General features: G+C 37.1%; 1 protein-coding gene across 5 annotated transcripts in view; it reads right to left on the bottom strand.

Moving 5' to 3' along the window:
* CIT (citron rho-interacting serine/threonine kinase) overlaps positions 1 to 21083 on the bottom strand; it is a 66182-nt gene that overhangs the window by 18868 nt on the left and 26231 nt on the right. For 3 of the 5 annotated variants that reach the window (XM_088532409.1, XM_088532410.1, XM_088532406.1), the window contains 11 exons: positions 19184 to 19354; positions 18888 to 18941; positions 18300 to 18353; positions 17000 to 17140; positions 16502 to 16627; positions 12694 to 12789; positions 11765 to 11881; positions 11196 to 11305; positions 9347 to 9521; positions 7776 to 7973; positions 5584 to 5637 (listed from right to left, as the gene is read on the bottom strand). In XM_088532409.1, the coding sequence (XP_088388535.1) occupies positions 5584 to 5637; positions 7776 to 7973; positions 9347 to 9521; positions 11196 to 11305; positions 11765 to 11881; positions 12694 to 12789; positions 16502 to 16627; positions 17000 to 17140; positions 18300 to 18353; positions 18888 to 18941; positions 19184 to 19354 (1296 nt within the window). Of the gene's footprint in view, positions 1 to 5583; positions 5638 to 7775; positions 7974 to 9346; positions 9522 to 11195; positions 11306 to 11764; positions 11882 to 12693; positions 12790 to 16501; positions 16628 to 16999; positions 17141 to 18299; positions 18354 to 18887; positions 18948 to 19183; positions 19355 to 21083 lie in introns of all 5 variants that reach the window. The other 2 variants (XM_088532407.1, XM_088532408.1) reach the window with 1 other exon arrangement.

The raw sequence follows: 21083 nt of genomic DNA, 5'->3' as shown, positions 1-21083 counted from the left end.
TTCACAAAGATTTTTAAAGCAATGTTTAAGAAAAAGGGAGAAGTGGTGCTGCTGTAGTAGAGGCAGAATAATCTGAAGTCTGCCTGGAAATTGTTTAAATTACTAAAAGTAACACTATATGTAGCCAGGAAAAGCACAAAACAAACAAAAAAGAAATAGATTCTATCAAGGCAACAACATTACGGATGGCAGAATGAGATATATGAAGAAAAAGTCTGGCAGCACGATAAACTGATAGAAAATCAGTGAAAATTTAACAAGGATAGTAGCCTTGTTTTTAATGAGATGGAAGCATCTACTTGTTAGATTAGAATAATATTATACTGTACACTTTAAATGCAAAATAAAGAAAAATAGGAACAAGTGTGCGGCTTTCACATTCCCTTATAATTTTTAGGAATGCAAGACCATGAACACTAAATGGATGAATATCTGCACCCTCCTATTTTAAAAGCAAAGTCATCATATCAGGAGAGAGAAGAAAACTTCAACATGATCTTGACAACCACTTAATAAAAAGAATTTTAGAAACTTGAAATTTCTATAAAATTCACATTCAACTATTACAGATACGTTCAAGAGGCATTTTTGCCTAATATCTCAAAGTAAAGTGAACAATGCACTTCATGTGAAGTGGTAAAAATTAAAATCCCAGAACACAGTTGGCCACACATTCAATTTTAGACATCCTGGTTTCCTTTTCAAGCCAAAGATTTAAATAACTAACGCAGTAGAACATACAGCTCTTCTCTGCTAACAGGAAAGATGACAACCATTTCTTTTTGAAGAGCCTGGAAGGCTGTACTGGCAATTTTCTACCATGCCTCTAAGCACGCAACTTATCTTTACACTGATACAGAACAATTCTTGAGCAAAAGGTATTCAGCACAATTCCCTCCCCATAACTCACAATTTCAAAGCACCAAAGTGTTTCTATATCGTGAGATTTTGGGAGATTCACAGCTGTTTTCGCTGGGCCTACAAACCTCTCCAGGCCTGGATCACAAATTAAACACCACAGTAATCAGGAGTTCAGGACCACGATGATATAAGGTACAAAATGTAATCCATATGCTCCATGTATCAAAAAATACAGACAAAGCAATAGGAGAAAGGAAGAAATAAAGCAGTTTTAAAATACGACTAACTGCAGATTTCAAGGTTCTCCTTAATCTTTTGCAGATCTTTTGTCAAGATGCCTCTGTTCTCAGATGTCACCAACAAACGTGCAGGAGCGAGTACGGACACAGGCAATGTTACTGCTTCGGGATGCTATCAGCAGTATATTATTTGGGGTTTAATACAAATTTTAGTATAATCTTAATACAAATTTCCAATTTGATGCACAGTTCCATACCACTTCCATCCTAGTCTCGCTGCCCCTCGATCCCACACTAACTTTCCCCACATTAACTTTCCTTCCTAAAGAGCTAGCTATCAGAAATGAAATGGTGGGGGGGAAATAGCTAACTTACCATCCCAAATTAGTGTGAGGAAGAAGTTAGACCAGGCACTAGTCTCACTTTACAATAAGCTATTCACATTTAGATCTGAGATCCAGCTCTTCCCATGAAGAAGAGAGAATACCAAGCATCTTAAAGCACACAGCAGCATAGACACCATTCTTGTATGTCTACATAAATGATTGATACGTAACATGCAGCTCACTTCCCTCCTTTTGCCATAGTTGGATGATTTCTGTGGCATTACATGGAGATCTCAATCTCCAGAAAGTCTTCACAGTTTAGCCTGAGGGTAGGACACTGCTCTCCTTAGTAGCTGCAGGGCAATAGGGCACTGGAAGGCCAAGTTTCTCTCCTTCCCACACCACCCTGTTATCCACACAGAACCTCTGCTGTTCCTCCATCCCGGTCCAAAGCAAACAAGTTATGTCTTCCAACTATAAACCTCATTCTCCAGTGAAGATGATGATGACAATGTCCAGGAGAAGGACCCCATTAGACACAGCAACACTTCCTTAATGCTCTAAAAAGTCTCAGATTTTTTGGTCTTGCTTCACAAAACTAGAAAATTCCATTTAAACTTATAATTGACACCTACCATGACAATTCCCATGAAAAGAGAATTAGGGATAACTCTCCTCTCCTGACCAACAACTAATATATATTGCTACAAATTTAACTAAACCATACAGAAGTTTTTGCCTGGGCATTAGCCTTATTACAGCGGGCAAGATGTCTGAATCAATTTTTATAGCATTAAAATACATAATACATATTTAAACATAATTTTTAAATGATCAAGACTATGTAAAGTTTTATTCTTGTATAACATCTTGCAGAGTCCGTGTGGAATCAAGACATTAGAATGAAATCAGCAGGACTTCATGTATGAGCAAAATTATACATGTGCCTAAAGGGCTTGTAGTTTTAAAGCCTCAATATCTACTCTCATAGACAAGTACTCATTAACACAAGGACAGAATCAAGTTCGATAATGTTCAATTAAGAGAGCAACACAAGATGATGGCAGAAGAATCTAGAAGGGGAAGACAGAACTTCTCTTTTACCAGAAAAATCCTGAGTAACTGGAAATGCAATATCCAACTAGCATATTAAGATCTTCCGTTCCACTTGCTAGAATAAGTCAGGTGATCTTTTTTTTCTTGAAATAGCTATAATATTTTACTAAGTTGAGTTTATGGGACTGTTTTTTCTCTATATTTCTATAGATGTTACCGCCTGCTTAGTGAATGTTTTCTTTTAGAAGTAATTCTACCACTATTGCGATCAGTCTAGTCTCACTAGTGAGACCAGTGTGATGTAGTTTTACCTCAAATACATCGATGACCCCCAAATAAGCCAGTATTGAGACAGTTGCAAATCAGTCTGACAAAAACGTTAATATTCTTGTTTAAGAAAATGCACTTTATTTCTAGATTTAGTTTCTGATCTCCTACAAAACACCTTTAAATTTAAAAGTCAAGTGGATCATATGGATTATGCTTTTGAGAGATTTCTTTAAATGTAGGAACTTAGCCCTTCCCCCTCAACGGATTTGCTGAATGAGTTATCACTGTGGGAAGATTATGATAAGATATTGCTTTTTGTGTTTATAGAGACCAGGTATCACAGTTTACAATTTTTATTTTAATTATGTATCCAATAATTTCTTCCACAACTGACCGTCAAAGAAAGCAGAAGCTAACATTTTCTTTTTGATTCCTAGTAAAAGAAAGATGTCACAAGGTAACACAACTTTGAGCTATCAAAACAAACAAACATTGACTGAGAAACAAGGGAGAAATTAAGACGTAAAATATGCTATATAAATATGTATGAACCCCAAAATACAATGAATTTAAAGCAAACAGCAGAATGTAATAAATGTCTGCTTGGGTCAGAGGCCTCAGTAAAAGGAAGGACAGAAGAGCAATGAGGGTACAGGAAAAGCAGACACATCTGAAGTGTGACTCTCCTTGGCATACAGAAAATGGGACCTTTGAGAAGTCAGTGAACCAGAAGAAATATTAAGGAAGATAGACAAATACCTTTTGAATACTAAGTACTAAAGTAATTCAACATTTCAATAATATTTCTGTCTAATATTATCTTCATTATTCTCCTACTGTTTTGGACTAGTCAGTAATACTAAATCAAAATTAACCTTATACCAAAGTTTACCAGAACAGTTTAAAGAGCTTATTTCATCTCAAAAAGGTTTTATTTTGAAAACTTGCTATAGAATAATCCCACTTATTACACTGCATGAACAGAAGCACATTAGAATTTTTCCACTGAAGCGTCATCTCATCTTAGAATGAACATAAGTTCTAATCACCCTCAAGTAACATCACACGGTCACCAAAAAGTGAAGCCTGAATCATTCAGGTTGGTGTTAGAAACATGTAATGAAAGCATGACAAAAAAAAAAAAAAAAAAAAAAAAAAAAAAAAAAAACCCTGATCCCTCATTGTCAATACACGATTATCTCCTCAGTAAAAAAGATGGACAGCCAGAATCACTTATAACACAAAAGAAGCAAATTTCTATCCATGGTCAATTAAATTGTACATGCATTCTCCCAGGCTGCAAAGAGACTGTATGATGAGCATGTATTATTCATTTAGAAACCATATCATTAATTTCTTATTGATGAGGATGTCTGATACATGAACCCACTTATCCCACTTCAGCATTTTCTGAAATCCTTTTATGCGGGACTTTCAAAGCTCCCAACATTCTCAAAATCTTACGGGATGGCTCCTAACTGTGGGAGACTTTGGGCCACATTTACAAAGCCAAGAGCTACCAAATAATGAATTACAACTTCTGAAAGGCAGCTGGCATGAAGTAAAAAGAAGCTATAGATTTTCCACACAACTGGATTTTGCCTGCGTGGAGGTGTGTGCATAAGCACTTTCTAGAAAGCCGTCAATCTGAATGAAGGGCAAGATAAAACAAGCTAAAAAAAAGAAGCTAGTTGTGGATGTAGGATACATGATAACATATATGGAGCTAGAGGATCCATCTGAGGAGAGAGTAAAATTTCTTCTGCAGAATTTCTTTTATGAGAAGGTTGATGCTCTTTGGTAGGCTCTACTTTCGTTCACATCAGTGTGCTCTATAAGCAGAGCACACATAAAGCCTTGCTTTAGCATTAAGCTAAAGAGCATGTGATGAAAACAGAAACTCCTATTCTGAAAAGATATTTCTGTGGGATGGAATTCTGTATGCAGATATCGCTCGAGAATTTGCCATTAACCCTGCACGGAAAATTATTTTTGAGGAAAATACTGAAATTGGGGAAACGACCAAGACTGAGAGAAAAAACAGCAGCTAAGCCCTGCTTACAGGGTGGAGTAGAAGAAACCTAGACCAAGTGCTAATCCAGAGGACTGTGGCCTTTGCTGGAACATTTCTATAAAACTCACATCACTGGAAGACAGATGCTCTCCATCAAGTATCATAAATAACTTTGAAGATAGTGTCAACTTGAAAGAATCCCTAGTCACAGACAACCCCTTGGACATCCATCCTAGATGAATGAAATGAATGTTGAAAATATCAAATAGCAAAAGATCTCAAGCAACAGAAAGTACAAGTTAAGACCCTAAGTCCACTTTGCTCCTTGAGCAGATGATATCAGTGTATTATTTGACTCATAAAATTTCTCTTCAAGCAGTGTTAAAGTCCTCCTTAAAGCTCAGAAGAACACGAGGAACATGATTCCTCTTCCACTCTGGCCTAGTTCGACAATGCAGCTCGGGATTTGGAAAGGCAGATCTTTTCTTCTCCTTGTGAGCAGAAAAAATCTTTACCCACAACCTTTTTTTTGCAGCTGCTACACCATTCTTACTAGCTGCACTGCAATGAGATATTTTAATTTACTTTCTTCTCCAAAAAGAAGAACAGTGTCAATTTCATAATCAGAAGAAAACCTCTAATTTGAGGTTTACCTGAAGCCTAGAAGAAATCAAATCCAATCAACCTAACTCCTGCTAACTCCTTGAAGGCAGAATACTACATTAGGATCTAGTGTCATCAAGGAGTAAATGAATAAATTGTTTGCTTTCTTATCCTTAATTTCAAAATAATTCAATGATCTGTATTTAATACTCACTGTGCAGCTATTACGAAGGGCTTCAAATTTACGCTGGATTTCATCTCTATGTGCCTAAAGGAGGTAAGAAGTTCATTATCAATTTTTCATACATTAGAATGAGAATCCAACAGCTGTTGCTAAACAAACTGCAGAACAATCTACCAGCAAGCAAAGTTTGGAAGGCAGATGCTGCAGGCTATGAAAGCACTCTGTAGTGGCAAAGAACTGATTAGCAAAAGTCACATCCTACTCAAGCAAAATATACTCATGCTCCCCATTCTGAACTACTTCAGACCAATGTACAAACTCACAAACTGAATTATGTAAATGGTTCCATCTTAAATGGTCACCAGAAGACATACCAATTCACTGTGAAGCTTGTACATTCTTGACTTTTAAAATTAAGTTGTTTTCACTTCCATACCCACATTTGCATTTCATGTAAAATAAATTGTATGCAGCGTTTAATGCTTGCAAAGAAAAACTGCAAGGGAATATTATGCAAGCCACCCCAAACAGCTCTGCCAATCTTCCTGAATCCTACCATGAAGTACCATTTAATCCTGAACCTCTCCAAGAATCAGTAATGAAACAGAATAATCAATTCTTTGGAAGACAGCATCCACTGTTGAAAAGTGCAAACGCTTGTTTTAAAGAAAGCGGTATTGCATGCACCATTTTACTTCCTAATTTACAAGCAAAGCATGATAAAGCAAGAGTTCTTGTTTCAGCCTCATGGCCTCTCTCAAAATTCATTTAGACTGTCAAACTGATTTAACAAGTGTCTAATGTCATATGCTATCTCAGCCCGTAGCAAATGAAAGGCTAGAGCGCCAGCACATCTAGCCACCTTTCTTCATTCAGAACATTTTCCTTATAGCCAAGAGACTAAACAGGAAAATCTGTATAGCAGATGTCAAATGTGAGAGCTGAAAAAGCTATCTTACTACAACAGGCAACATGAAAATTTAAAAGAAAAGTCTATAAAAATATTCCAAAACAGAAATACCCCAAGCCCACTGAACCAGACTTAAATGATCTGGAGATGTTCTCCCTCCTATGACAGCTGGTTCAAAAGCACTACCATTTTGCCAAAATAATTGAGTAACTCAGTGAATACAGGTCATATACACTCCTCCGTGTCCTTGGTGGTATAGGTAAAGATACCAAGCACACTGCCATCCCATTAGCAGTGATAGCAGTTGATATGCAAAGCTTTCATCTGGGAGGGGACCACCTCAGTTTTGGGCAAAAAAGAAAAAAAAGTCACGAATTATTCAGTTATTCTAAAGCATAGATGTTGCTGCCTTCCTTTCCTGGCAGACACCTGCTTTAGACCAACTCCAAGTGAACGGTTCTCCCCTCGCCCTGCCCAATGGCATCCTCATCCCATCAAAAGCTACAGAATGGTTATTTTCAACACTTCAGCATGACAGGATTGGAAGGTCATCCAGACAGTAGGGTTAGCTGCCAGCCAAGGTCGTGGGTCACCTATGTCTCTATTCCCTCCCCCCACAGCCCTGGGAACCCATCAGGAAGAAAATATTGCTTAGAATTGAGCAGCTGGAACGCATCTTTTTGTAGTCAAAAGAAAGCAAGCAGTAGCATATAATTTAGCATTCCATTTACCAAGAGGAAAAAACAAGGAGGAGTTTTAATTGACATTTTTTCTTTTGTATCATTCACACACCTGACGAGAGACCGCAAGTTACATGTGACAATTTTTTAATCAAATAAGTACCATAATAAGATTACGGTGTTAAAAATACTGTTTTCCTAGGAATTTTGTTTCTTTCAGGCAAGTGTATAGCAGGAAAATTAACAGAAAGTAATCAAAGCATTTATGATCACCATGTACTTTAAAACTCATGAGAAATTATTTAAACAAGGAAATTGGACAGGAAAATCCTTAGCAATAACAATTACAGATGCAACTTTCACTCCATCACAAGGTAATAAGGTTCTTGCAAAGAACCAATCAATTTTGTCACTAATAAATCACCACTAGGAAGCAGTCATGGTTAAAGGCAGTAAGATGAAATTTGACATTTTAGTCATTCCTGTCTCTAACAGTAACAAGACACAATTCCTGTCCTGCTTTAAAAATTAAACATTAAGAAGTATAAATCAATATTAACCTTATTATGAAACATGCACCTACATATTTCCAATCTGTCAATATGGCTCATAGCACAAGTTTTAGGGCTCACCGTTAGAGCTTGAATCTCTTCCTCTGCTTCAGCTGTAGTCTCTTCTAGCTCAGTTTTGGCTTCACGGAGCTGATTCTCCAGGGCTGTCCGTGCAGCCTGCAGCCCAGTAATTTGGGATTCGCGCTCCTGGAGCGTCAGCTGCAATTCTGTCAACTGCCTTTTCAATTCCAACTTTTGTTCTTCATGTTCTAGACTAACCTAAAGAAGGAGAAAGCAGCACCCAAATATGACTTGCTAATATGTAAACTGAGAAATTACAGGAAATGCAGTCTCACTTCAAACTTCACTTTAGGATAACATGGCAATGTCTACCCCAAAAATTACATCTTGACAGCTGGCCTAAGCCACCAAGAAAGTCAAGGATGCAGCTTTGTCTACTACCTAAAAACTACTAGCTTGCTTTGAGAAAGGCCAAAATAATATAGCATTTTGAAATAAAAAGAAGGCTACGAGACTACTTCAGATATGACACAATATCACATATTCAATTTTAATATAAAAAGAATGCGAGTTGAAATAATTAACTGAAATTTCAATCACTCTATTTGGGAATCCTTAAAAATAAATATTAATACCAATCTTTATATCCATGCAAACGTATGCATTTTCAATTCACTTGCATATTTCATTTCCCCTTAAATTCTTTTTACACGTACCAACGTGCGTACCTGCTAGCTCCAGGCTTTCTTGAATGGCTTCATTTCAAGATCTTTTTGAAGCAAATATCACTACGTTTATAACACGACACTTCCAGAAACAGATCAGAACTGAACAAGCAGCAGAACAGATCTCAGTGCTCAAAATCAATGGCAAACCTTAGCACTTTCCTCAAATTGTCTGCTATTGCATGTAAATCTGCCTGTTGTGTTGCCAGAAACCTTACATTGGTTCCGAACAACTTCTGGTCAAATGCGGACGTATGTTGGTCATCCAACCCCCTTAACTAAAGATAAGATTTCAGTCTTAGCTCAAAATCAGTGGAGTGAAACTAGAGTAGGTAAAAGAAGATTTGAAGTGGATCCAAATTGGTTGATATAAAATTAAAAACAAAGGATGAACTACAGATCTTCACAAATCTTACAAAATACATATTTTCTATTACTGTTACATTCCCAGAAAACTTCTGAAAATCATGCATAAAATAGCATGCTTCCTATTTTCTTATACATTTTTCTTGTGTCCTTTGCTTTCTGTTCTACAGTAAAGCATAAACTGAATCTTTAAGTCTGTAGGTAAGCTGGTCACTGTACCTAATTATCTGTACCCGAAGCTTTTTTCTACCTCATAACCATTCTAGGTATATGATGTTGTATGGATAGTGCACAAAAAAAAAAATTGATAATCTGAAAATTCAGACAAACCCTGAGTACTTGCTCTTAGCTCCTTCCAATGAACATTTTTTTTTTTTTTTTAACCTCCTGGGAAAAATAAGGGATTACTAGTTGAAAATAATTACAATTTAAAATATCATTATTTATAGCACATAGAACTAGGACAGCTTGAATGAAGTTCTCACTACAATACTCAAAATTCAAATAAGTTTGTCTGGAGGGTTAAACCTAAGTTTTCACCTCGCGTAGCCTAGTTTCCAACTCCAACAGGCGGTTCTTGTCAGTGTGGTCTTGATGACTCATTTTTTCCAATTGTTCTTCTAATTTTCGATTCTGGGCCTCTAGCTTTCCAGCTTGTGTTTCCAAGTAGAACTTCTGTTGCCTGAGCTCTGAAATCATTTCCTCTTGGGCTTTCCTGACAGAAGTAAACATAAGAGATAAACCCCATATGTCCTTAGAGCATGCCATTTCACTAGGGTTAAGTAGGAAATAATACACTACAAGTTTTCTATTAAGTAAAACAGTTGTAACTGAGTTAGTTCTTCATAACCTAAATTCTAATCTCCAGTAAAGGAAGAAAAAAAAAAATCACCTCGTTATTGCTGTTTGCAAAAGATTCATGTACTCGTAGAATCATCAATATACATGCCCAGAGAACTGAAGTTTCATATATTTGCAAGATGCACCGAAAAATGAATTCTATACAAGGTAATTCACAACAATGTCTAAGCTACCATTTTATTCTTTCCACAAATGCCTTGTTATATGTATTCCCAGACAGGAAGAAAACATGCAATAAATTCCTATGAGACAAAAGCAAGTCTAAGTTTTTGTTGTTGAAGTTGGTTTTTTTAAATAAATATTATTTTTATATGTTCTAATGGATCTAGGACAAGCTTTTAACTCTGTCTACACTGAAGTAAAGTTTTGATGTCTTTGATTAAAGTCAGAATTCATAGAGCAAAAAAAATAGTTACTTGTGCTCATAAGAATTTTGAGAGCTGATAACACCTGCTGAAGGTGTAGTTATTACCACTAGAATTTGAAATAGATGCTCCCATTAAAACAACACATTAATCACTTTCTACATTATTTATAATTCCTAGAATCATTTTATCATTCATTTGAAAATTCTGCCTCATAGAGGGCTTTCCACTTAGGAACCTCACGAAGCTCTACATATATTAATGAACTAATATTTTAAGAAGCTCACTGCCAGATAAGCTGTTATTAACACTATCCCAAAAAAATATGTGGGTTGCCCAAGATAGGAAGACTTAATAAATAGGAAGACTTAACAAAACTAGAGTCTAATTCTTCTGACTCATGTTTCAGTGCATTGCACAAAGAAATACCCTCCCCCCCCCGCCTTTTTTTTTTTTTTTAATTTACCTCAACAGATTATTGGCAGTGATAAGTGTCAAATGCTGTTAGTTCTCCCTGCTTCCCAGAGACACTACTACTGTTTTCTTTAGACTGATGGCAAGGTACAGCTTTTGCTTCCTCAACAAATTTCCTAGCTGATTAACAGGAGTTTACCTGGAGTATACAAAACCTGAGCAACTAGCTTCCCAGCTATTTCTGTGAATGCTTTTGGCTGTTCAGGTTAAAAAAAATCATCAAGTATTTGAAATATAACAAATATTGGTGCTATTACATAGCTGGTAGCATAATCAGCACTGACAAATAAAAAAAAAGAATTCTGCCAAGATTCATCTTCTGACTCCTAGTGTCCAAGCACTGCCCACAGAGACATTGTCTACTACTGGATCCAGCAGCTGGCAGACACTGAAAATGGTTCTGCAGATAACTGAACTCAATGAATCTTTTAACTTAGTAAGGCATGTGCTTACACTAACTATAACTTGTACATCAACCAATCTGTGCTTTTTCCTGTACTTGAAGTAGAATGCCTTTAAGTCATTTAGGAAGGAAAAACATCTATAAAGATAAGGAACTTTATCTAAAATATAAAGCAAAGTACATAAGATCTCATATACATTACCAAAAGGCCCAAGGTTTGCTCTGTGTAAGAAACAAAAATAATTCACCAGTAAAATACTGGTTGGCTAGCCTTTGCTGTACTTACATGTTCCTCTGGGTAAAAAGGCTGCTATTTGCTGCCAGCTTATTGGCCTCGGACAGTTCCACTATTCTCTGCTCCAGTGACCTAATCTTTGAATCCATGGCATTGATCATCTGAAACAGAAGTGTGTTTTTGAGATCAAACCAACAAAGTGATTTTAAAGGCAATGTTTTCTTTAAAAAAAGAAAAAAAAAAAAAAAGGTCTTCAAAAGGTCTTCAAAACACTTGCAAAACAAAAACAAATAAATGACTAAAGATCAAATGGTGAACAGAGGTGGAAATATCAGAACTATTTACAACTGCTCTTCTACTGCTTTAAAATTGAGGACAAGCTATTTTATTGCTGGTGTACTACATGACTGGTAGTCCGTAAGCCATCTGGTTACTTTTAAGGAAATGTTTTTGAAAGATCTTGAATCAAAATCACGCCTTTGAAATTTTTATAAATCAGTAGATTTACTTCGATACAACTCAGCACCAAGGCAAAACCTCAGAGACAACTGTCTTGCTCAAAATCAGTGTGTCAAAAATTACTCTTAAAATGCTTTGATTTCCAATTCAGGTACACATACCGCCTTCTGCTCAGCCAGGACTTTGCATTTTTCACGTGCTTCTTCTTCATGTCTTCTTAGCATATTCTCAAGTGCTTCCTTATCAGCAAGATCTTTTTTCATCTGATTTTCCAGCACCTAATAAAGACATGCCTTTGTTTAGTTTATTTTTGTTTCATTGGGCAATTTAAAGGTGGAAAAAAATAAATTTAAGGTGAAATGTAGAGGTACAGTCCTAAATAGAAATAAGAGATAGAGAAGAAAACAGATTTTGTTTACTAGAAACAAAGATCCTTACAACATGCACTGGCTGGGTATTGTAAATTCCTTAGAAAAATCCTTAGGAAGAGCACATACTCCCATTTCCTAGCTTGCTTTTCCAAATTTTAGATGCTGTCTATAATTCTACTTCTAACTGTTTGTTAAAGTCTTATGCTACCTTGGAAAAGACAAAAATAGAGTGGGCACTTTTGAGGCTTCTTGGCAGATGTTTCAGCTCCAAGAGGATGAAATTTCAGAAATGCTGTAGCATTCGCTGAACTTTGAACTTTCAGGCAGGCTGTGTGAATTGTCTTAAATAAATTATAGAAATCAATGGTAGGAACTGAAAGCCTCTTCAAGATGTGAAATCCAACAGCATTAATTAGGAAGTATTTAGTTAGCAGTGGTCAAGTTAACAAGTTATAAATTAACAGCTGAATTCTTATAGTTCTGAGTTCCAATGCCACCTGCTTCAATACAGCATTCAACAACAGATAGGCAAGATGGCACAGATTAGAAGAAAAACACTTATTAAGATTTCATTGAGCTCTCTGAATAACACTTCAGGAGTGGTGAAGCAAGAAGACAACTCACAAGACAATGCAAAAAGAGCCTAAAGGCAACTATTTTTCCCTGAGCACATTCTATGTACAAAAATTTGTATGGAAGTGATAAAAAGGTATTTTTACTTTGAGTTTTTCCTCATAGAATTGCTCCTTCTGCTTCAGCTGCAACTCCAGATGTTGTGCTGCAATCTGAGCCTCACGGTGCTTTTCTTCCAGCTCCTAAAGACAGCAGGGATTCATATTCAGACACGCAAGGAAACAGGCAGTTCTCTGTACGTGCATTGCACACATATCAAATGTTCATTCATCCTCATATTTTAAGACTTCATACTATAAAATCTCTAGACGATGGTTTTCATTCTGAAAAAGCATTATGAAAGATGCACATTATCAATTTTAAGTTCCACTTATTGCTACTGACCCATCTGCTCTACAGCTGTGGAGACAAATCTTCAGTTTTGGCAATATACACCTCCACAACCAGAACATTTGTTTTCTAGTAAAACATTCCCAAAGACGGGCCAAGGATGATTTGTGACAACAAGCAGTTATAAAGACTTCATAGCTGCAGGGCCATTGCAGGAAGTTCAGGCATTTTTTTCACAAGCTCTTGCACAGATCTCAGTAAAGGGGGTCTTGCTATCTGTGCTTTTCATTCCACATTCACAGAATGACAATAGCACTTACTTTGTTGTCTTCCTCAGATGAATGTTGTCAGGATAACCATTAATAAATTGCTTTGAAGGTAGAAAGTGCAGGATGCAATACATATGGTTGATGGCACCAGAATACTTTTATGTACTTTATTTCACATGGATAGTTTGAGCTGAGCACACTAAAGACCTAAAGAATTCTGTATTTCAGAACTTAGCTATTTTGGTAAGAGGAATGTTCTATTGTCTGAATATATTATTGAGAATATAACTCTAACATCTTTAAAGAGGACACCTCTCAAGCTGAGTTCAGAACTTTGCCATATTGTCATATTCGACATACCAAGAAGTTTATCAAAACAACTGGCAGGTGCAGATCTATAGTTCACTATCAGCTGACTATTGTTTAAACAAGTTCGAGTTTGGGGATGCTGCCAGGTCTCCTGTCTGCCTTTATAACTGCACAGTTCAGGAAAATTTCCTGATATTTCTACTTCAGCACACTTCCTACTCATTCTTGTGACCTTCCGCTTCTTGCGAACACACAAAGACTTCTTTGCTCTAGTAATTGCAATAAATCTCTTTTTTTTTTTCCAGAGGTAAAAATCAAATAGGAAGTTCATCAGAAGTAGGTCATCCACAGTGCCTATTACCTGACACTTCTTCACGGAGTGGAGATTGCTGCTTTTTGCAATTGAAATATGTCTCCCAGCAACGAAAGGGACAATTTACCTCCCCCGGATGCCCACACATTTTAGGTCCTGGCAGTGAATCAGACAACCAGGTCAGCACAGCAGCTTCAAAGCTACCAGCATCAGACTGCTCATACTGCAGAAGAAGCTTCACCAGTGGCACTTCACACCCTGTGTGGGCTTAAAAAGTTAAGCTTTCACTATTCCAGTTCTCGTTTACTATGCAGTTCTCTACGTAGCTCTACCTTTCAGTCATTATTACCATCATAGTAATCATCTACACTTTCAAGTAGAAATGAACAACTTCTCCAATTTGCTTCTTAGTTTTTATTCAGTTTGCTCTAGGCAGTGCAGCAGGTCTTCTCAGGTACTGCTAGATCTCTCAAACATTTTTTCTACGTCCTATATCAGTTCACTTTTAGTTTTTTCATTAAAAACATAAAAAAAAAAAAGAAAGATATCCTCACTCCTATGCTTTCATTTCTTCTCCATTTCCTCCAAGGCCTTATGAGACTTCTGATGGAAATAACAAAGATCAAATCCAAGCAGCATCACGCTTCAGAATTAAGTGATCTCTCAAAAGCAATTCAGTCATCATATATCATAATCTTACATTATAAAAAAAAGAAAGACTACTAGAATAAGTGTGTTGCTCTATTGCTATTCCTGAGAGATGCTAACACAAAAAGCTCTCAGCTAGTCTATTTTCTTTCATGTTATTTGCTGTCCTTTCTGTCCTTTTATACCACAAAGTCAAGTATTTAAAGAAATCAGCTTAAGGGAAAGAAGAGGAGTAGAAGTGGGAGAGAAAAATTGAAAACCATTACTCTATGCTCTCCAAATCAGAGCTGTAATGGACTAGAAAAGACCCTGTAGAATTATTTCTTCAATTCTTGTTTGCTCATTTCTATAAAATAGCTTTGTGCTTCCCCAGTTTTCTGCCAGAACTGTCTTGGAAACTATCTATAAAAACTGCAAAACATATCCCATGGAGGAAAACAATTAGCAGATATTTCTGCATTCCCTTCCAGTTTTTCCTTCACCAAGAAAGTAATCAAAGCAGAACTACAACGGCCAATATGCACAAGAGGTTTATGAAACAATTCAAAGTTTTACATGCTAAATACAAGGCTGGCTCTTTGCCCAGAAAAGCCATAGTCTCCCACTTACCATACATTCATGTTATCAAAACAATTTGAAAGAGGGAGCAAATTCTACCTTTTCTGAGAAAGTCCTCCAGTATTCTGGCCCTAAAGTCTATATAGGCAGCTATTACTCAGAACAAATATGGGTCATCTGTTGATCTGTTACAATTATTTACACATTCCCATTCAGCCTTCCTCAGACTCAGCTATTCTATCTATAAAAAGAATTATCTTTTTGACCTTCTTATGTGTCCCAACATTTCCAAAACATTAGCTGTCATGGTAGCAACCACTGAAGAGACAAAGCAAAAATAAAAAGTGACAAATATCTATTCCTTTTTATGACTACAATTTTATCTAACTTTATTTAACCTTACATCCCAAATTCAACAGAGTAGATAAAATTCATAAGGCTCCTGTTGTAAAATATTAACTGACCTTTGGTTATGCAAATTAAGTTTGTATAATATCATCAGGTTTGCCATGTCTTCCCAACTTCAGTGAACACCTTTTTCTTTCTATACTTTTTAATGTGTCTACTTTAGGAAACTGTCAAAAGTATTCAAAGAAAGCATTGCTGATGCGGTGGAACACAATAATTCTTATCTAGAATTCATCTCCTTGAAGAGCCTCTTTAGAGGTGTACTCCCCAGAAGACAAATATATTGGCTTGCATGACCCAAGACTGGGGACTGGTGATATAGTAATATTTAAAAGGTCTCTTTCCCCTGTGAACTGACACCTTTGCAGTTGTAATGCAGAAAAGTGCATTACTGAAAGGGCTTGTAGAACACAGAGAATATATGAGAAACAATTTAATTATTCCACCATAAGATTATACTTCCTGTCCCAGGGAAGTAAAAGTGTTTGAAGCATCATCTGCTTAGTTCACTGTAGAGTAACATACAAACTAACTACAAAGACTTAATAGGTTTAACAAGAGAAGAAACAAGAAATTGTCAACAGAGAAGGTATGTGGGTGAAAATGGATCTCTGACAAATATTATCTTCATGGAAGAACAGTTTAGATGACTAATTTCGCTCTGCTACAAAATGTAAGCATTTCAAGTAGACCTGACCTCTAAATTCCTTCGCAATTTAGTTTAAAAGCTAGTTATCAATGCTTTTATTGTTGCAGAACCTTGTATGGAGAATGTTTTATGCCTGAAACGAGCATTAGGTAATTAATTTAAATAATACTAACTTGACTTAAAAGCGTTCCCGCTGAGGCAACTGAAATTTTGAAGTAGTTATAAGATTACAGGTACAGGAATATTGTACCTTGAGCACTTGAGTTACTTCCAGTATGAGTGGTACATGAAAACAATTCCTTTATTCAATAATTTCCACCTTACTCTATGCAATTCTGTCTTCCGTTCCTCTCCTACCCCTTTCTTTTACAAATTCTTACCCTTTATCTTTCATTTTCACCTCTGCTCACCAGAATTTTTTCTGCCATCTGTTGAATCTGCTGGGATTTAGTCTGAATATCTTCCTTAAGACGGTTTTCTCTTCGCTCCACGGTCTCTAACCTCTTCACTTGATTCTCCAGAGAATGACGCCGTTCCTGCAGAGCAATTATTAATTGCCATTTAAGCTAACCAACTTTGGATTATCATACAGCAATCAGTAGCATCTGGAAAAAGTCAGCTGAAGCAATCAGTATGCGACTGTCTTAAAACAGAAATCCTCCTCATGCATCAAATCCCTTAGCCTAACCATATGCCCATAGTGAGTCTTCACTGAAAATAAAATTAGCCTGAGTTTTCTTCAGAAAAATGCATTTTTAAGTTAAAATGGATTAATGTCTAACATCACTTTCCTACTGAGCGTTGCTACTAGAATACAACATACAGGAATTCAGTCATCCAGCTGAGGGTTCCTAACACCAAATACATTCCCATAGCTAATTTACTCTAGATTGACATTCTTCACTCACCTCTGCCTCAAGCAATTTCTTCTTGATACTTTCATTGGAATCTTCCCGATTCTGCAGTTTCTCCAACTCTTTCTCAGCTCTTTCTTTGGCTTGACGGATATTCTGAAGAAGTTCAGTTGCTTCAGAGCTAGCTTTCACAGCCTGCATCCAAAGGAAAAAAAGTCTTGTAAGAAAAATACGCACAAAAAAACTTGCAGAATGAAAAGATCATAACTTCAAGATGCTCAAGATCCCAAATAAAATTGCTACAGAACTTTGGTCTAACAGCCTAAAATCAAGGCAACCTACAACCACCATGGGAACCCAAATTCTAACTCCCATTAGATGGTTCATTCCTGTTAGACAAATACTTGGAAATGCAAGAGAATTATATGTTTGTCTTCCGTACCAGAAATTTCTAGTTGTCTTTAAGCACTGGTGGTAAACTCTAGCCCCAAAGTCGGCTCAAGTGCCTGAAAAGAGCTTGCAAAAAAAGTGTTGCTAAAACACTAGATTCACCAACCAATAATTTATTAGAATTAAGGAAAAATGGGGGGGAAAAAAGTAAAAAAATACTTTTTAGAATATTAAAAGTATCATTTCTGTATAGTAGGACTTCTTTACATATACTCCAAATTGATAATCCTTAGAAAAGCCCTCTTTAGTAGGGGCCAAGTTTTAAAAAGCTCTCTCACTGGACTATGACAAGCTGCTCCTTTTCTACTACAAGACCCCAAAAGATAACTGTGCCATCTAGAACCCATACTGTTCTTACAGTGTCTTCTTAAGTGACAGACTAACCACAGCAACAAATATGAGATCTTGAGAACTTCCTTCAGCTTACTTTGCTAAGGCTTTTATTTCTGTTGTGAACTCTTACTGTTCAATCTATTTACTGTGAATACGTCATTGGAAAGTGATTTTGCAATTAAAACAGTATAATGGGAGACTAAACTGAGTCAAGCATAGATTTGAATAGTGATCTTAAAAGACCTAAGGCCTGGTCTTCAGAAGTAAGAGAGTCCAATGCATTGCACACAGTATACCTAAACTGGCCCTTCCAACAAGAGTTTCTCTACACTACTCCAGGTCTGACTCAGCTTCATTTGTAAAAATAAACACTGTTGACATGTCTCAGAGCAGAAAGGCATATTGAGAACACCAATGATTTCAGATACCAGCTCCCACCCCCTTTTCCCTATCATCCCTCATGCTATGACTAATTCTATTTTTGAGTATGAAACAAAGTGCTTCCCTCCTCTGCATTAAGGTTTCACTGGAAAATCTCGTGGAAAATTCATTTTCACCACTCAGACATTACCTTTGTCAGCTTCTCCTGCAGCTCCTGGATTTTGGCCTGCTGCTCTGTATTGATCTAGAGTTAAATAGAAATAGGGAAAGAGAATGATAAAACCCAAATGGAAAAACAATTCTCTATACTTACAATACCGTATTTATATTAATTAACTTCTCATAATCTTTGTTTCTCCCTATAAATTCGAACCCAGAAAAATATTCTTCTGCAAATCTGCCCCCCATTTTCCCAGCTTTTCATGTTTTGGTCACCAGACTTCTCAGTGTGACAGTGAAATATGCAGAATTATTTTTGCTTTTGATTTGCTATTCTTTATTCTGTATCACTAACCTAACTTCAAACACAAATGACATATAATGCTCAGCCCATGGCCAGCCTCTGAACACAACCACTGTTAACAGGATGGTCATACAGAACTTTAAATAAAATCCAAAAGAGCAGTGGATCCCATAGAGAAAATCCACCCCCCCAACACACACACACACACAAGGATGTCAGAGTGTGCATGCCACTGACTAGCCAAAGTCACTCTTGGTTTCTCTCCACGGTGGGAAGGATTCAGGAAGCAGGCTCAAGGACATTAAAATCACATACCTTCTCCAGCTTTGAATACAAATCTCCTGCATCAGTTTTTCCTTGATCTTTAGCCTGTAACTTAAATATAAAATACATAACTATCAGGAAAAGTTTTAGTATGCTTCTATTCAACCACCACCCCATGCAGTTGCAACACAAATGGTTTCACAAAGAACAGATTAAGTCATTTGGCGTGTATAATTTAGAGCCATTTTGCATTAGTTGTACAAGCCACAGACGTCTTCAGAGTACTCACACACAACCTGTGCTAGAAATTCAAGCATAAGTTCCCTGTCCCATGAAGCCTAAACTACCTTTTGCAGTTTGTTGTGACTTTCAGTAGCTTTACGTTTGAATTCTTCAGCTGCCAGTCGGGACTCTCTCAACTCCGATTCATAAAGATCACTACGCCTGCGAGCCGAAATGAGATCCTCTTCTAATTGATTCATCATCAGCCTCATTTCTTCTACTTGAGCTTGATACTCCTGTGGTTGTGGTAGAAGGGAAAGGCAGGATATTACACTTCAGAGGCAATAGGAGAAACATATGAAGCAGCAGAATACTGATTGTGGGCAAGGGAGGCAGTGAGGAGGATGGTGCTGGCCTCTTTCCACTGGTGGCCACCAACAGAACTAAAGGAAACAGCCACAAACTGAAGCACTAAAAGTTCCACAGGAACTTAAGGAAAAAATTCTTAACAGTGAGGGTGCCAGAGCACTGGAACAGGCTGCCCAGAGAGGTTGTGGAGTCTCCTTCTCTGGAGATCTTCAAAACCCGCTTGGACACAGTCCTGTGCCACGTGCTCTAGGTGACCCTGCGTGTGCAGGGGGGTTGGACTAGATGACCTCTAGAGGTCCCTTCCAACCTTAACAATTCTGTGGTTCTATGATTCTAAGAGGCACAAAGAACATGTAGAAGAACAGTAAAGCAAAAAATAAAATGATGACAACTAAAAATATATATATATCCACAGTATTCTGGTTTGATTTTTGCCATTTTCAAGCCAGTAACTCAGAAAAGACATAAAAGGGAGTCAAAGCATGGCATTTCTTGAATAGCTTCAGTGCAGAAACACACACAGAAGTGTAGATACAAATGATAAAATTACTTACGTGTTCTTATTTCTAAAACACAAATATGCTTTTGAGTTGATGCCTCTACTAAATTCCCAGTTGCTTCCTCAATATTTATGTTCTCAGGTTGATAATATGAGAATTACCACAGATCTGCACAGTTGGGGCAAAAGGAAAGAAGGAGAAGCAGGGGAGAGCATACTGTGCTTTTAGCTATTGGTTATTTTTTCTTGAAAGAGTTAAAAAAAGAACATAGTACTCTGCAGGGGAGACCATATAATAACAAACATTTACCTAAAAGAATTATCTAAAAAGTGTGTTTCTTACAGGAGATATTTGTCTACATAAGCAGAAATGATGATTTCCCATCCAGGGCATTAGAAAGAGAAGAGATTTGGATGGGCAAGGTGGGGGGGGGGGGACATTTGAATGTAACATATCAATGAGATGAGTGAGATGAGACTGGTAGTTCAAGCTGAGACTGACTCATGAGATTGCTTCTCTTGTCTTTGCTAGAAAAACCGAATTAAATTATGATTATTTAGCATTTAATAAGTCCTGTAAGCATATTTTCTTTTTTAAAACTACTTGAAATGAGGAAAAAGTAGAGTTTTTTTTAAATGAAACGAAGTAGAAAATATGCACATCAAAGGCTAGGATGGGGAGGGGTAGCAGGTCCACCTTTCTCACCTGCCTTATGATATTCCTGACTATCCTCACATATTTTAAAGAGTAACTTCTCTGTCTCATGAGAAGTTCGTCATCACTCCTGCCAGTCAGCTGCCCTTTGAGCCCATGGATACTGAACCTGATGTCCTCCAGTGCTTCTCCAGCTACATGAAAAGCTCCTGCTGCTTTCTGAACATGATGGACCATAGACAGACTGCTTCCCTCTCCCCCGCTGAGGCTTAGGCAGAATGGTTCTTTGCTCTGTAATCCCCAAAGTGCTTCTCCAGTTTAAAAGGCAGCCTGGGAACCTCACTCCTTCTAGCCAGTCTCTCTGTGGGCAAGCTTATTTTCATGCTGGAAGAAACCATAGCCTTTTATATGAAGACAGCACACACTGGTTCAAATAATCCTTTCATACCATCACATCTGTGAAGAAAAAGGCAGAACCGTTTGAAGGAACACGTGTTCTGCT

The sequence above is a fragment of the Tinamus guttatus genome, unplaced genomic scaffold (genome assembly GCF_059628265.1).
Source record: "Tinamus guttatus ecotype Peru unplaced genomic scaffold, ASM5962826v1 Tinamus_guttatus_pri_ptg000459l, whole genome shotgun sequence".
Classification (NCBI taxonomy): domain Eukaryota; kingdom Metazoa; phylum Chordata; class Aves; order Tinamiformes; family Tinamidae; genus Tinamus; species Tinamus guttatus.
This window is presented reverse-complemented; position numbering and strand designations above follow the sequence as displayed.